Source organism: Sylvia atricapilla, chromosome 13 (genome assembly GCF_009819655.1).
Source record: "Sylvia atricapilla isolate bSylAtr1 chromosome 13, bSylAtr1.pri, whole genome shotgun sequence".
Lineage (NCBI taxonomy): Eukaryota > Metazoa > Chordata > Aves > Passeriformes > Sylviidae > Sylvia > Sylvia atricapilla.
The window spans coordinates 16,788,686-16,803,988 of NC_089152.1; the positions used below are offsets into that span (position 1 = coordinate 16,788,686).

Below are 15,303 nucleotides of genomic sequence, written 5' to 3' on the forward strand. Positions count from 1 at the left end.
ATGTCCGCCCCGGCCATGGCGGGGCTGGCGCGGGCCCTGCGGCGGGCGGCGGCTCCCGGGAGGCTCCCCGCGCCCCGCAGAGGGCTCGGCGGGCCCGGGCCGCGGCCCTGGGGCTGGGGGCTGGCGCTGGGGCTGGCGCTGGGCGTTCGGGCGGCGCCCGCGGGAGGCGAGTCCGAGAGCGGGCGGGAGGAGAAGCCGCCGGCCCCGCGGGGTTTCGGCGCGGCCGTGGAGAGGAGCAGGGACCTGGTGCGGAGGATCAAGGTGCTCAGCGCGGGGACCGCTGGAGGCTCTCGGTGCCGGCGCGGCTTAGGCCGGCTTGATACAGGGCTCTGCGGAATGTGGCACGGTTTGGGGTGCCTGAGAACAAGGGAGGCCTTGAAGGCTGTAGGAGGAGAGGCAAGAGCCGTACGAGGAGTGTCCGAGGGCACTTTGTTCAGCCTCAAGGGGAGACCTCACTGTGGGCTGCGGCTGCCTCAGGAGGGAAGCGGAGGGGCAGGCACTGATCTCTGTGTTCTGTGACCAGGAATTACCAGGAAGTTCTGTCAGGAAGAGTTTAGGTGGACATAAGGGAAAGTTTTTTACTTGGATGGTAGTCAGGCACTGAAGAGGCTCCCCAGGGAAGGAGTGTTGGAGCAGCGCTCTCGGGCACAGGGTGCGATTCCTGGAGTTCTGTGCAGGGCCAGGAGTTGGCCTCTAGGATCCCTGTGGGTCCCTTCCAACTCAGGATGTTCTGTGGTTCTGTTTAAAAAGCACGTTGTAGTTACTCCGAAAATCCAGCTGAAGCTGCTTTGAAATCTTGCCTGCTAGTAGGTGATGCAGTTTGCTGGTTGCATATTAACTGTGTCATGCTTTGTTTCTTTTGCGTGCTCTCTTCACTAATTTAATTGAATTATTAAGGCAAAAACATATTACCCTGGTATTCTTCTTAGGTATGTTTTTCCCAATAGCTGAGTTAAAATGTCAGTTTTGCAAAAGCAGAAACAAAATTTCAACTATAATTTGACAACAATAAACAGAGGGCTTGTAGCTTTTTCAGTCTAAGTGTTTGGGAGGAGTGTTTTTTAATGTAATTATCCTCTTAAAATCTTCTGTCTGTTTTTTTGATCTGTTTTGTTTTGTTTTTTGGCAGGATGAAGCAGGAATCCCAGGTATATTAGTTGGAGTTTCTGTAGATGGAAAGGAAGTCTGGTCAGAAGGTTAGTATGTGGCAGTAGTAGTTGTGCATACTGTCAACAACTGATGAACATTTTAAAAATTAACAATTCAGACAAGCTAATCAGACTGGGATTTCATCTACTTGATGTCCCATCTCTGCACAGTAGTCAAAAATGGGTGCTTACAGAGTATCAAATGACACTTTCCTTGGTAAACTTCAATCATTGCCAGGAATTCATAATTTTTTAACTTCCTGAATATGCTAGTATGTCTCGACAGTTAGATTGGAGATCTTTTCTTCCATTAAGTTTTCAGATTAGCCTTTGAATGTATTCTGGTCATAAAGCTGTACAGTGGTCTGGTAGCACTGTATGTAGGAGGTGAAGAACTGTTCTCCCCACAGGAACTTCCTTAGTAGTCAAAGGAATAATGGCTCACGTTTGGTGACCTGTCTCATGCTTGTGGGCTGAGTAAAATGCAGTTTTACTGGGATTTAACAGGTGTTATCCTTTCAGAAACTGCAATTGATTTTTCTGGTTACACAGTTTAGTTTGAAGTAGAGTCTGTTAGTGCTTCTCATATCATGTAGACATTTGATGTTTAAAAAAAAATCCAGCAAAATGTGTATCTGCTCTCAGAAACATTTTCATGAGCTTCAAAAAACTCACTTCTGGGTTGTTTGGGTCTCCTCCCTTCTCCATGGGGGGCAAAGCAGCAACAAGTGTAAGTTGAATGTATTCTGTGACCAAGAATTAAACTTGGGAATGGTGTGAGGTTTGGGAGGTGTTTTCACTGCATCTGCATTGACAAGCACCAGTCACTTGAGTAGCAACTATATAAGAGAAAGGGTCTTGGGCAAAGAGCATATCATCTGTTCTATTTCTTGTACTTTGTCAAGGTTTGGGGTTTTCCCTGAGCAGTGCATTGTTAGACTACAGTTTTATATAGACAGAGGTGCACTGCTTGCAGGCCTTTCTTGTGCTGAAAACTGCAAATATGTCATTACTGCATTTTCCTGCTTTTATGCTGCAGCATCACTTGCACTTTCTTCAAACCTGGCTCAAACTGAAAACCAGTGTGATAGCTTGATGATCCCTTCTTAATTCCAGTTCTTGCTACCAGACTTGTGGGTTGGTTACATAGGAAAACACTGTTACAGAGAGTGTAGGGCTGTATTTTAAAGGAAGTCTTGCTGAGTGACGTTGAAACATAGTAACACCTTGGTTTTGTGAAACCTTCCAGCTTAGGTAATTGGTGTGAATTTGTGAGTGAGTTCCTCTCTCAGTTTCTGTATTGATAAAAACTCTTTACTGCTCAGCCATTAACTCAGAACAATAAAAGGAGTGTTTATGATTGTTGGTCAGTTATTTTATGGTCTAGATTTTGGTCTCTTTGGGTTTTCTACACTGAATATTTCACTTCAGGAGTGTAAATTTTGGCTTAATCTTTAATCTCATTTATCATTTTGTTTGTTGTAGTCTTAACCAGGAGCTTGGGATACCATTGTCTAATCCAATGGGTTCTCATTAACTGCTACTGCTACAGTAAAATGCTATTAACTGAATTAAAGCAGGGGCTGAGATAGTCCAATGCTTCGTATCCCAGTTTAGATGGAGGAAAAAAATTTTAAAGGGCCGGTAAATCTAATTCATTGCATCTAATTAATTCAGCATGTCTCTGTGCAAAGGACTTATCAGAGTGGTTTTATTTCTTTGAAGGTTTGGGCTATGCTGACGTGGAGAACCGTGTGGTGTGCAAGCCAGAGACCATCATGCGCATCGCCAGCATCAGCAAGTGTCTTACAATGATGGCCGTGGCCAAGCTGTGGGAAGAGGGGAAACTGGATTTAGATGCTCCAGTGCAGAAATATGTCCCTGAATTTCCAGAAAAGGTCTATGAGGGTGAGAAGGTATGTAATTGTTTATTGGTAAGAATTTTTTTTAATTTTTGTTCCTGTCACTACATAGCTGTCTGTGCACATGTGAATCTGGACCTATTCCTACAAAACACTCATAATCATTTGGACAAGTACTGATGTTTCCTGCTCAGAAAAGCATATTTGGATATTCACTTTTATATTAAGTGTGTAGGGTCCACATATATACTTCTTTTTTTTTTTAATACTGTGTTTAGTATGTAGTATTTAACAGGTGTTACACCACTGTGTGTTCTGTGTCCTGGTGATTTTTTTTGTGATTTAGTGTTTTTCTTTTAATGAAGAGAGCTCACATTATGCTGTCTACCTAGGTGACTATTACCACAAGAATGTTAGTTTCACACTTGAGTGGGATTCGTCACTATGAAAAAGATATTACAAAAGTAAAAGAAGAAAAGGAAAAAGCAAACAGAGCACTTAAGCTGACAAAATCCCATCAGGATAAAGAACAAAAAGAAAAAGAAGGTAAAGGGATTGAAAAAACTGATTGTGTCAAACAGAAGAAAGAACATGATAGTGAGACAAAGAGCCGAAATTCAAAGCCTGGCAGGAACGACAAGGAGTTTGAACAGGAAGAGTATTATTTGAAGGAAAAATTTGAAAGTGTGATTGAATCACTGAAGATATTTAAAAACGATCCTTTATTCTTTAAACCAGGTGAGTTTCTATTAATGTAGACCAAAATACACTCTTCTGGTGAGAGTTTTGTTTCAAATAGTTTTACATGTAATGATGGTAGTAGAGTCCAGTGATGAGTGTTTGTGTGGTGGTTTTGGTTTGTTCTGCTTCCCCCCCTTGTTTTTTTCTTCACATGCCCCATTAAAAGCTCATCAGAGAAGTGTTTGGCCTGTTCTGCACAAACCACCTGCTCATGTAATATTTATGTATAAGGTGTTTCTCCCAGGAACAGTAAATAATACAGTTAGTGCTCTGAAACATACCAGTTAGTGGATTTATAAATGCTAAAGCAGAATATAATTCTGGTAACAAATTTGTACCTACAAAGTATTTTATAAGCGGATACCAAATTGCTGTAGCCATGTTCTGGCCTTTCTAGATAGAAACCAAATGGAAAAAAAATTACTGAGACACTCAATCATACCTAAAAAAAATCTATACAAAAAACCATAGAATCACAGAATTACTGAAGTAATTTATTGCTGGGATTATTTAAATTAGGTCTAGAGAGGACTTTGAGGAACTTCAGGTGTAAGTTTTAAACAAGTTAGGTTAAGGTAAATTATATACATTGCTGATAAACAGTAAATAATGTGCATTGAAGGGGAGAGGGGTAGGAAGAGGGAGAAATTAAACACTCACCATTTTGGAGAGCTCTAGGAACCACTTCAAATAAGAGAACTGTCTCAGCTGTAGGCACTTCAGCAGTTGCTCGATATGTAAATGTTTCACAGAAGGCATTAGCACAAGGATGAGCTTTTTAAAAATGAAAGATTGTTTTGTAAATAAATTCTATTGTCTTAAATAATATGCATGCTTGTGTTCATATAATCTTTTGGGATATTCTAGAACTAGAAACACTGTGCTAAAAGTGATGGATACCCTTGAAAAATGTGGGTACTGCTTTTTTCCCTTCTCCAGGGTGTGGACACACAAACAAGTCACAGTAGCTGAGTATCTTTTAAGCAGTAATTTTATGGCTTTTGTCAGCTTTCCAAATCCAGACATCCTTGTTAGACCAGATGTGATAAATCTCATGGAAAGGATGTTAAATGTCATGGTTGACATCTTGGCATGAAACCTGACCATGCACAGAGATTCCTGGAAGATTTTAGTGCTGTTCTCTTAGCAGGATCTGTGTCTGCTGCAGTACGGAATTTCCTGGGCCTAGGATCAACACTGGTGGATTATTAACTGCTCTATATAGTTTTATTTGCACATGTGATTCCATTTAAACATCATGCAGTTAACGTGGGTTTTTTTCCCTTTCTCACTGTGTTTCTTCAAGGTAGTCAGTTCTTGTACTCAACATATGGCTTTACTCTCTTAAGTGCTGTTGTGGAGAGAGCTTCAGGACAAAAATTTACAGATTATATGCTGAAAATGTTCCGTGATTTGGATATGCTGTCAACTGTCCTAGATGACAATGAAGCAATGATATATAACAGAGCAAGGTAAACAGGGGTGGAGCTCCTAATTTTTCCACAACAGCTGTCGCCCTTTCTCTTTTCAGCTGAATTAAGAATGTGTGATCTTTCTTTTCCCAGACATTTGAATGAAGTGTTGTATGTTACCTCAACATTACTCATGTAGCTGGTTCCAATGCCATGGTATAAGTTCTGTAACTAGCATGTAAAATTACAGAATAAGTGTATCTTGTTCCAAGTGTGAATATGGGAGGTGAAGGGAGTAATGGGGATGACTTCAAAGTTTACATTTACTTTTGGGTACACAGCTTTACTTCTCTATTCTAAGAGGCTTTGTGCTGGTGTTTAGTTTGCTTGCAAAATTTCAGAGGCTCTCTGGCTGTAGGCTCAGAGGCTCATCTGGATAGTGATGTTCTCATGAATTATCAACCTTGTGCAGTCAACGTTTTTTAGAACATGTGTATGTTTATCCTTTTATAAACTGTGTGGGAGTTTATATTGAAGTGTGGGAGGGATCAAAGAATGATGTGTGTTATGCAAGACTTTAATGCTCCTTGTTTTGTTATGGAGTATAGCAACCATAATAGGGCAGTGGGGGGAAATCAGCCATAAGTGTAAACTACTGTCAGAAAGCAGTCATTTAAGCCTCAGTTGTAGAATTCTTTGTTGTTCTTTAAAAGACTTTATATCTAGTACAAGGATTTAAGAAAAAAATTGTGTTGGCTGATCTATTTATTTCTGTCCCATCTATTATTTGCACATTGTCTTTATTCTTAGTACATCCTAAGATTAAGCAGAAGGAATACTTTTATTGAAGTTAAGCTTCTAACCTAAGAAGTCACCTTAATTTTTGCTTTTCTGCCTGAATTACTTGTTGATTTTTCTTAAAAATATATTTTAAAAGCCCTCTAAATATTTGTGAGAACAAGGTAATAATACGTGCTCAGTTTGCTCTTTTAAGGTAGGGCAGCTTAAAATCATTGTGCACAGTATATGAGAATGACAAGTTGAACTTTCTTGAATTTTAGGTGTTACATTTACAACAAAAAGGGACGGCTGGTGAATGCACCATATGTGGACAACTCTTACAAGTGGGCTGGCGGTGGCTTTCTGTCGTCAGTAGGTGACCTCCTAAAATTTGGAAATGCCTTGTTGTACAGTTACCAAGCCGGACAATTTAAAAACAGGAACGGCAAACTTCTGCCAGGGTACCTCAAGCCAGGCACAGTTGCCATGATGTGGACCCCAGTGCCAAAAACAGAAGTGTCATGGGACAGGGATGGGAAATACGCCATGGCTTGGGCCGTGGTAGAGAAAAACCAACAGTATGGCTGCTGCAGACAGCAGAGACACTATGCCTCTCACACTGGGGGGGCCGTGGGGGCCAGCAGTGTCCTCCTCATCCTGCCTGAAGAGCTGGACCCTGAAACTCTGGGTGCCTGGCCAGTGGCACCCCCGAGAGGAGTCATTGTCACCATTATCTGTAATATGCAATCGGTGTCGCTCAACAGCACTGCCTTAAAGATTGCCAGGGAATTCGATAAAGAGAAACGGGCACAGGACACAGGCTAGAGGAGATGGATGTCACTGAGCTCACTGTAATGGATAACAAAGGGAGAAGGGTGTAATTGCACTTCAATTCACCAAGAATATGGGGAAAAAAATCATAAATGATTCACTTAATTAACCTCTGCTAGTGGTGCTAAACTTCTGTCTAACCGGAATTCATCTCTCAGGGAAGTTCCTAACTTACAGAAAATGAGAATGTAATAGTCAAAGATGACTTTCTGTAGTACCTGTGTAAATTATCATTATATTAACAGGTTATTTTTACCAACTAGTGAAACACTTGATCAAGATAAAAAAAATAGCTTTTTTTATTTTCACTAAGAAGTACAAATTAATCTACCTTGAATGTTAAACTTGTGAAAATCTCCATCTTTGAGCACACAAATATGTTGCTTGTTATTCTCACAGTTCCAATCTGCCAAAACTATTCAGTATTACTTTTTAATGAAAAATTTGTGTCACCATTGCTTTTTGTTTTAACATGCCACTTCCCTTATTTGCTTAAAAAAACAAAACTCAAACCTTGAAGCTACCTCCAGAATGCAGATTTATACCAGAAGCTGGCTTTCATCAGAGCTGTGGATTAAGAGCTAGAAAAGAATGAATCTAGAGTAATGTAAGTAAAAATCGTTTTATTTCAATGTTCTCTCATCCATTTTTATTGGATACAGAGAATGTGTGAAATTAGTTTTCTGTACAACAAAGGTATTATTTCTAGAGTCAAATCTACCCAAATAGCAGAACCTCCACTGCCTTTCTCTGGACAAGTTCCAGCTCCTCAATGTCTTTCTTGAAGTGAGGGGCCCAGAGCTGGATGTGGGACTAGAGGTGTGAGATCTTCTAATCTTCAGTTTTACAATGGGAATAAAGTAGCATCTGAAATGTCCATTTTATATGTTTCACAATGGCATGGAAGAGCTCTGTCATCTCAAAGATGTATCCCCACCTCACCTTCCCTGTAGTTACATTAGACAGTATTTCCAGGCTGAGACAAAACAGAAGTATCTTCAATACTTCCTTTCCTGCACTGCTTAGCAGCTCTGCTTCTCTGAATTTAAGCAGCAAGATGTCTTGGATGGCAGTTAGCAGAAGATAGCTCTACCTGCCTCTTTCTCAAACTAATGCATTTAGTATTATCTTCACAGTTGTTACCTGCCCTGTGATGATACAGCATGCTGCCATCTCTGTTCCCACCATGCCTATGGTAATATTTATTACCCAGGACCAAGAAACTGGGAAATTTAGGATTTTGAGGGGTCAGTGTTTTATCTATATTTTTAATTGCAGCTAGTAAGACTAGTTTAGTATACTCTTCATAATTGTAATCATTATTGTACCTTAAAAACTGTTTGCTTGGGGTTTCTGGCCCACTCACCAAAATTTCACTTTTCTATTCATTAATAATGTATTGTCTTTATCTCAAGAGAATCCAATCAGTGAAAACAACAGAGAAAATCCTTATGAATGAACTTCTATTGGTCAGGCAATAAATTATTTCCTCTTCCTCTGAAGTCTGTTTTTTTTCTGACAATTCCAATACAGAAGTACTGGGGTTTTGCCCCAGTCTTGAGCACCTGTTAGCTGGGGAAACAGCTGAAGTCAGTGCTAGTTTTAGACAGGGAATGAGAATAAGCACTTCTGGTTTTGTATTGAACATCTGAATAGAAACAGACCAAGCACAGTGTTTTAAATACAGAAAATCTGAAAAGTAACACTTAGTTTAGGATTTGCAAAACACTGTTTTGCAAATGGTATTTCTTATTCTTGAAAACCATTTTGCATACTTGAGAGAAAACAAGTTTCACTTGCTGCTTGTTGTGTGTGGATTTAGACAAAGACTGAGAATGTAGAAGGTGTAGAGTTCCTGTTCTGCTTGTTTGCACATGACCAAACATTAACAAATGTAAATAGCTGAAGTATGTATGAAAATGAGTAAGGCTAAAAACTAAGGCGTTGCTAATACAACGGCATTAATGCCAGTGTCTCACTCCCCAAACAGAATATATTTAGCCACCAATTTTTAATTTGCACACCAGGCTCTTTATACTTGATCTCCTGTAACTTAAGGCTTTTAAAAAGCCTCTGATGTTACACGTGCAGTACTGGAGATGCTCTGATGTTTACATTTCATCTTCTAGTACCTGGAACAAAAGGGGTCCCTGACAGTCCCTGCTTTGGTATAAATTAATCATGAGTTCTTATCGTTTAGGGTAGAGAAGGCAGAGATAAGAGCAACCAGGAATTAATCTGGCCTTAGCCTATGGATTCAGGTCACAATTAATATTGCTACTTTGATCTTTGTTCTAAAACCAGTAATTTGATGGGCTGGCATTGTATGTGGGAAACTGGGCAATTAAGAGCAGCTCTCATGATAAACTTACTTGTGAGTGAACCTTTGTTGTGAGTGGCACTGACATAACCCCCTACTTCCCTTAGAAGGCATGTGGTATTCCATTGGTACGCCTGTTTCTGTATCAAACACCTCCTTCTGCGTATGGTAATTACATGTTTGCTGTTTGAAATGACAGAAATAAAACTTACCTTGCAAACACAACAAATTGTACAACTGGGTTTTTGGTTTATTTTAATGACTAGACATGTATGAGTTTTCCAAGTCATAGAAAGAATACTAGTTCATTAGAAAAATCCCAACAAGAATTAGCTCACCAAGACACCTGGTACTTTTAAAGAGATGCTGATACATAACTTGAGATATTATTTAGTAAAACAAGATATATGTAAGATTTTGTTTGAATATATTCTCATGGTTAAAAACAAAATCCATTTTTACCAGTCATTTAGAAAGGCATGGCTTTCAAAAACTAATTAAACCCTTTTCCTTATTGTAGGAAGGCAATTATTTAATGACAATATTTAATACTAACAATATGCATGGGTTTGCTGTACTATTGCCTAGATACCATTCACACCTCTTAGTGTAGTTCCATGCCTTAAAATTGCTTATATGCCAGTTGCCTTCTCTATACTGAATGTTTTCATTCAGTGAAAGAAAACAGTGCTTTGCAAAAGACTACCTTTTTTTTTTTTTTTTTTTTTAATAGAAATCTCAGTTTAGAATACCAAGTGCAGTCTTGAGATCAATTTAGTGGAAGGGAAAATCTATGCATTCCAGAGAAACAGCTGAACATAGGTGAGTAACTTTACATTTTTATTTATCACCATATTACCCAAGATGGGGAAGGGACTACAGCAACATTGAAAGCAAAAGAGCCATTTTAAATCTTATTTAGCTTTTGCAACCCTTGCAGTTACATTAGCTGCAGTAATAAAATACACAAAATGCATTCTTAAAGCAGTTTCTGTCACTGTATGCATTACACTGCTGTAGTTTATGATTAGCAAAGGGAAGGGTGCAGGAAGTCCAAGGTTTCTAGTGTTTAAACATAAAATTATAAAAATAGAGCTCAGTTGTCTGCAAACTTACAGGAAAAACTTGCACTTCAGATCATTTATTGAAAAAGATTCCAGCAGATTAGTCAGCAGTAGCAGGTAATTTGTACAAAATCAATCATAATTACATTGTTGTTGTAACAGGCATTTTTAAACTGGTAAGGCTTTCAGGAACACGGATCCAAAAATCCCATGCTGAACTGTTCAGTGTTGCTTTCTTCTAAATGAACAGCCTGCAAAGAAATCACGTGAGTAGAGATGTGAATAGTCCTTAAATTATTGTTAGACTGCCTTGCAAAATTGTCCATCCAATGTAAGTAGAAAAATCCATGGATTAAATTTGAATTTCATGTACCACAAGAGGTGAAGATTTAGCACTGTAAGCCTTTTCTAACTCAACCTGGACAATGTGACTGTCATGCAACTCATCTTAAAATAAGATGAAAGTGTACTAATTCTTTTCTTCCAGATGCCTTTTAAAATTTCAGTCTACTGTTCCATCCCTTAGTGACACAAACCCCAAACTGAAACAGCTGCTATGTGTCTGTTACCATTTCAACTGCTCCACAGCCTTACTTCAGGTATTCTGTCCTCACATTTACTACCCCTGTGTATTAGCACATTATATAAGCACTGCTACATGTAATTTGTATACATGTTTACCTTTTGCCCTTTAAACAAGGAATTAATAAAACCCAGATTGATTTTTATATTTTTTAAACACTAAAGTGTTTCCAGTGCTTTTCATATACCCCAGACATTGGGCTGCACTCAAAGAGACTGGTGTTACACCAGTCTGTTACTGGTTGTATATATATAATCAGTGCTTATTTGTTCCCTCACAATTTATATGAAACACATTTTCTTTGAGCGAGGGAACTGCTTTACAGTAGGGTTGTTTAAAAACAAGCAGGCAAGCCAATAGTGACCAGCAGTGGCACAGAATTACTGTAGCCTGGCAAAAGTAACCTACTGCTTTGATGGTGCTTTTTAACACTCTAAACATAGCTCAGAGTTAAACAGCAGTAATCATTACATAAGCTGAAGGGAATGACAAGTCACATAAATGAAGTGTATTTAATGACAATGTAGGTGGTCTGGCATATCAGTATAGCCATTTAAAAACAAAGAATCTGAAGAAAAATTCCAAATTCTGGGCCTATTAACAGTGTTTCTACTAGCCAACACTAAGCAATTTGCAAAATCAGTGTTCCAGGATCAGTTTCCAAAATCAAAGTTAAAATCTTTGCAAGCTATACAATGCATTTATATAAGTGGCATATGTAGGTTGTGTAAGGTTGCCCTTACCTTCTGTGAGCCTGGCTTTGCCCCCAGTTGGCTGACACAGGACAGTTGAGCACCCTACACACAGAACCACTGTCTGAGCATGGCTGAACACGGTGGTGATCTTGTAGCAGCCTGAAAAACAGCATTATGAAACTTCCCACTGGGTATTTCTAGCATCATTTTTTAATGTGTTAATTGCATCAGGAACTCTGAATACACTTGTCCAAAATGCATCTACATTTCCTTACACAACACATCAAGCCAAACGAAGCAAACCATTGCTGTGTTCTCAAGTGCTTGCCTTCACTTACATGCATAGGAAAGCAAGTTAGGTAACAGAAACTGGTCTGACTCCCATATGATAATCAACATTATTGATTATCATATGCGATAATCAATAATGCTGGCTGACAAGCCCTAATCTGCCCATCACAACTCCTGCAAAGAAGTTCAGCAGTTCTAGATTAGCTTTCTCTGCTGAACAGAAGAACCCATGTAGCTGGAGAAATATTTAACTTGTAACAGTAGAACACTGCTGTTGACAAAGTCTGGCAGCTGGGAATATAAATACTGCTGTTCCAATCTCTGTTTGCTTTCTGTTTAATAATTGGTACATGTAAGGCTTGGTTGCATTCTATAAAACTAACATAATATTTAAATGGGAAGACTTGCACAGAATAATTTCACTAATTCCCTATGCAATGTTTTTGTCTACAACTTATAAATTCTATGAATTAAGAAAGAATGTAATCATTCATACATGGCTTAAAAATGGGATTTTCACTGCTTTTCAATTTTTTCCCCTGAAAAGTATTTTTAATTAGCCAAGAAGTATTTTTGGAGGGAGAAAACCTGTAAAGGATTTAATTTGGATGTGGATAGATGAAATAAATAGGTAAAGGTGAGCAGAGATTGCATTTTCAGCACGTGGATCAGAATGCTAAGATAGAATATATGTTGTGAGGAAGGTCCTCTGATGAAAGGTCTGCTTGGTAGGGAGAAGTACTATTAGACACAATAACAGATCTCTGTTTAAATCACAAAGAGTAACTGTACAAATCTTTGTGGAAAACTGCTAACAGTTAGAATTTAATCACAGCACTATTTTTCCCCTATTGAATATGAACTTCCAGGTTGATAAGTTTTTAACATTTGTGGGTTTGGCAAGGAAATGAGCCCAGCCATTTAGTATCTAGGCAGGAACTTCCTATTCCACTGACCCAGGGACATGTAAGGCCATTTTATTTTATAATCTGCTATTTTCAGTGCCTTGTGCATAGGATTCTATCATTATTGAAGCTCTTCTGCTTTGCTCTATGTATCCCTCAAACACAAAAAACAATTAAACCAACAATAATGAAGATAACTAATGACCTATGGGCCTATGTTGACACTAACTGTATCACAGTGTATGCATTCATGTGCAATGGTTTGAAGAAAGGGTGAAAAAACCTCAAAACCCCCAGAGGCTTAGCCTTCAAGCCTGTATTTTTTTAAAAGCAACCACAGTTTACTTTCAAGTAAAGGTGCTTAAATTAATTTACCTCACTCTCATATGGAACACAATGTCTCAGAGCTTCTTAGGCTACTAAGAAAGAATAAGATGAGATAAGAAAGCCTGAGCACAACAACAATTCTCTGCTCCTAAATCAGGAAGATCACTATTGTAAGTAAGTGTTTTCTTACTGCTAGAATCTTCTTATGCTGCAGCAGTTTCTAGGAAGTTACCACACTGGGCCACGTGGATGTAATATTATGCTGTGCTGAAAAAAAAGCTGTTCACTGATAGAGCACATTCCTGTAATGGTGCTAGAAAATCCCATAGTTTCATTTATAAAAGAGAATTTGATTATAGAGATGTCTCTGAGCCAAAGTAATGAAGATCTATGGAAAGTGGACATAGGCAACATCTTTATAACCCTTGTACAGGAGCTAGATGGCAGCTTAGTTGTCAACAGCAACATGCAAAAAAGGCAGTTGTGTATGTTTTACTTTCTATGTACACGGGCAGTATCCCTGCATATATCCTTATCAAAAGGTTTTCCATTTGCTATTCCAGAACTAACAGAAGGAGGAAAACAATTTTGGTTTCTGAGCAACACTTGTGTTATGGATGCTTTAAGGTATCCATTTAATCTCACTTTTTATACATGCCAGTCTGGGGGTTGGGTTTTTCCCTACTTGCAAGGGTTTTATAAAGGAAAAAACCCAACTAAAGAAGCCCTCATGATGCCAGAACCTTCAGAAAAGTCTGATTTTTGTTTACATTAACCTTATCCAAAGATGGAAAACACTTTATTTAAAAACCCAAAGCAATATACAGATCCTTTTCTCTACAGAAGAGATAAACCGAACTCAGCTTAAAAAACCAGAAATACTAAACCGTTACAGGAAGATGAACAGTATACAAAATTAGTTTCGTTCCTTCCATAACGTATGAACATTTCAATTATTTACCTGGACATTTCACATCCATAAAGTAGGAGTTTGGGCTCTGCACAAGACGTTTCTTTTTGTGCTTTCTCTTCTCATCCTCTAATGAGGGATGCACCAAGTCTTTGGCCAGCTGGGTGGGGCGAGAGGAAAAGAGCACTGCGTGTTACTCGGCCACATGGGAGCCCCGGGGCTGCCCCGAGCGCGGCCGCGACCGGGAGCCGGGCTGCAGGGCCGGGGGCACGGAGCCCGGGGGGCTGCAGGGCCGGGGGCACGGAGCCCGGGAGGCTGCAGGGCCGGGGGCACGGAGCCCGGGAGGCTGCAGGGCCGGGGGCACGGAGCCCGGGGGGCGGCGGGGCCGGGGGCACGGAGCCCGGGAGGCTGCAGGGCCGGGGGCACGGAGCCCGGGGGGCTGCAGGGCCGGGGGCACGGAGCCCGGGAGGCTGCAGGGCCGGGGGCACGGAGCCCGGGGGGCGGCGGGGCCGGGGGCACGGAGCCCGGGGGGCGGCGGGGCCGGGGGCACGGAGCCCGGGAGGCTGCAGGGCCGGGGGCACGGAGCCCGGGGGGCGGCGGGGCCGGGGGCACGGAGCCCGGGAGCCGGGGGCGCGGAGCCCGGGGGGCGGCGGGGCTGGGTTCCCCCAGCGCCTTCGCAGCAGCCTGCGGGTCTCAGCGGCTGCCGGGGCCGGGAGTAGCGGGGAGCCCGAGCGGCCGGAGACCCAGGACGGTCGCGTTAGCTCCGTTACCCCCCGCCCCCCGTTGTGCCCGCGGTGCCCGAGGCCGGGCAGCACCGGGGTACAGCACCGTAAACAACTCACAGGCATGTCCGCCGCCGGGCCGCCCCTTCCGCCGCTGCCGCGCAGCCGGGGCCGCGCCTGTGCCGAGCGCCGGGGGCGGGCCCGGGCCCGCTGCGGAACGGCGTATGTGCCTCCGGCACGGCCGAATGTGGCACTGCTGCCTTCCTCCGGTTGGAAATGCCGCTCAGAGGGGCTTCGACTGCACGCTAGATGCTGAATAAATCAACGCTCATGTGGCACGGAATCATGGAATTGTTAGGGTTGGGAGGCACCTCTGGAGATCATCCAGGCAGGGTCACCTGCAGCAGGTGACACAGGAATGTGTCCAGGTGGGTTTGGAATGTCTCCAGACAGGGAGACTCCGCAATGTCCCTGGGAAGCTCTGCCAGTGCTCTGCCACCCTGCACATAAGTTCTTCCTCATGCTGAGATGAAACTTTTTGTAGTTGAGTTTATGGCTATTGCTCCTCGTCCCATTGCTGGGCACCACTGATAGAAGTCTGGCGCAATCCTCTTAGCACTCGCCTTGAAGATATTTATGTGCAGTAATTAGATCCCCTCTTAGTCTTCTCTAGTCTAAACTGGCCCAGCTCGCACTCTTTCCTCATAAGAGA

The 15,303-nt window shown here is 41.5% G+C and overlaps 2 protein-coding genes across 2 annotated transcripts; one reads left to right on the forward strand and one right to left on the reverse strand.

Annotated features, from left to right (window-relative positions):
* On the forward strand, positions 1–9,323 carry LACTB (lactamase beta). Its single transcript, XM_066328593.1, has 6 exons — positions 1–261; positions 1,130–1,196; positions 2,874–3,064; positions 3,403–3,748; positions 5,058–5,223; positions 6,225–9,323. Exons 1-6 carry the CDS (start codon positions 1–3, stop codon positions 6,766–6,768), a joined length of 1,575 nt encoding a protein of 524 aa, XP_066184690.1. The 3' UTR covers positions 6,769–9,323.
* Positions 9,324–9,921: 598 nt separating this feature from the next.
* On the reverse strand, positions 9,922–14,774 carry RPS27L (ribosomal protein S27 like). Its single transcript, XM_066328594.1, has 4 exons — positions 14,712–14,774; positions 13,921–14,029; positions 11,485–11,595; positions 9,922–10,409 (listed from the first exon to the last, which is right to left on the reverse strand). The coding sequence occupies exons 1-4, from the start codon at positions 14,715–14,717 to the stop codon at positions 10,381–10,383; spliced, it is 255 nt and encodes an 84-aa protein (XP_066184691.1). The 5' UTR covers positions 14,718–14,774; the 3' UTR covers positions 9,922–10,380.
* Between the last annotated feature and the right edge of the window lie 529 nt (positions 14,775–15,303).

Bases quoted from the DNA above. Each gene is read 5' to 3' on its own strand.
- LACTB (XM_066328593.1), top strand. From the start codon at position 1: ATGTCCGCCCCGGCCATGGCGGGGCTGGCGCGGGCCCTGCGGCGGGCG. The intron at 3,065-3,402 runs GTATGTAATTGT...CTGTCTACCTAG, and splicing joins AGGTCTATGAGGGTGAGAAG to GTGACTATTACCACAAGAAT. The intron at 5,224-6,224 runs GTAAACAGGGGT...CTTGAATTTTAG, and splicing joins ATGATATATAACAGAGCAAG to GTGTTACATTTACAACAAAA.
- RPS27L (XM_066328594.1), bottom strand. The intron at 11,596-13,920 runs GTAAATAATTGA...GCTGTTTTTCAG, and splicing joins TATGGATGTGAAATGTCCAG to GCTGCTACAAGATCACCACC. The intron at 10,410-11,484 runs GTAAGGGCAACC...ATTTCTTTGCAG, and splicing joins CAAAGCCAGGCTCACAGAAG to GCTGTTCATTTAGAAGAAAG.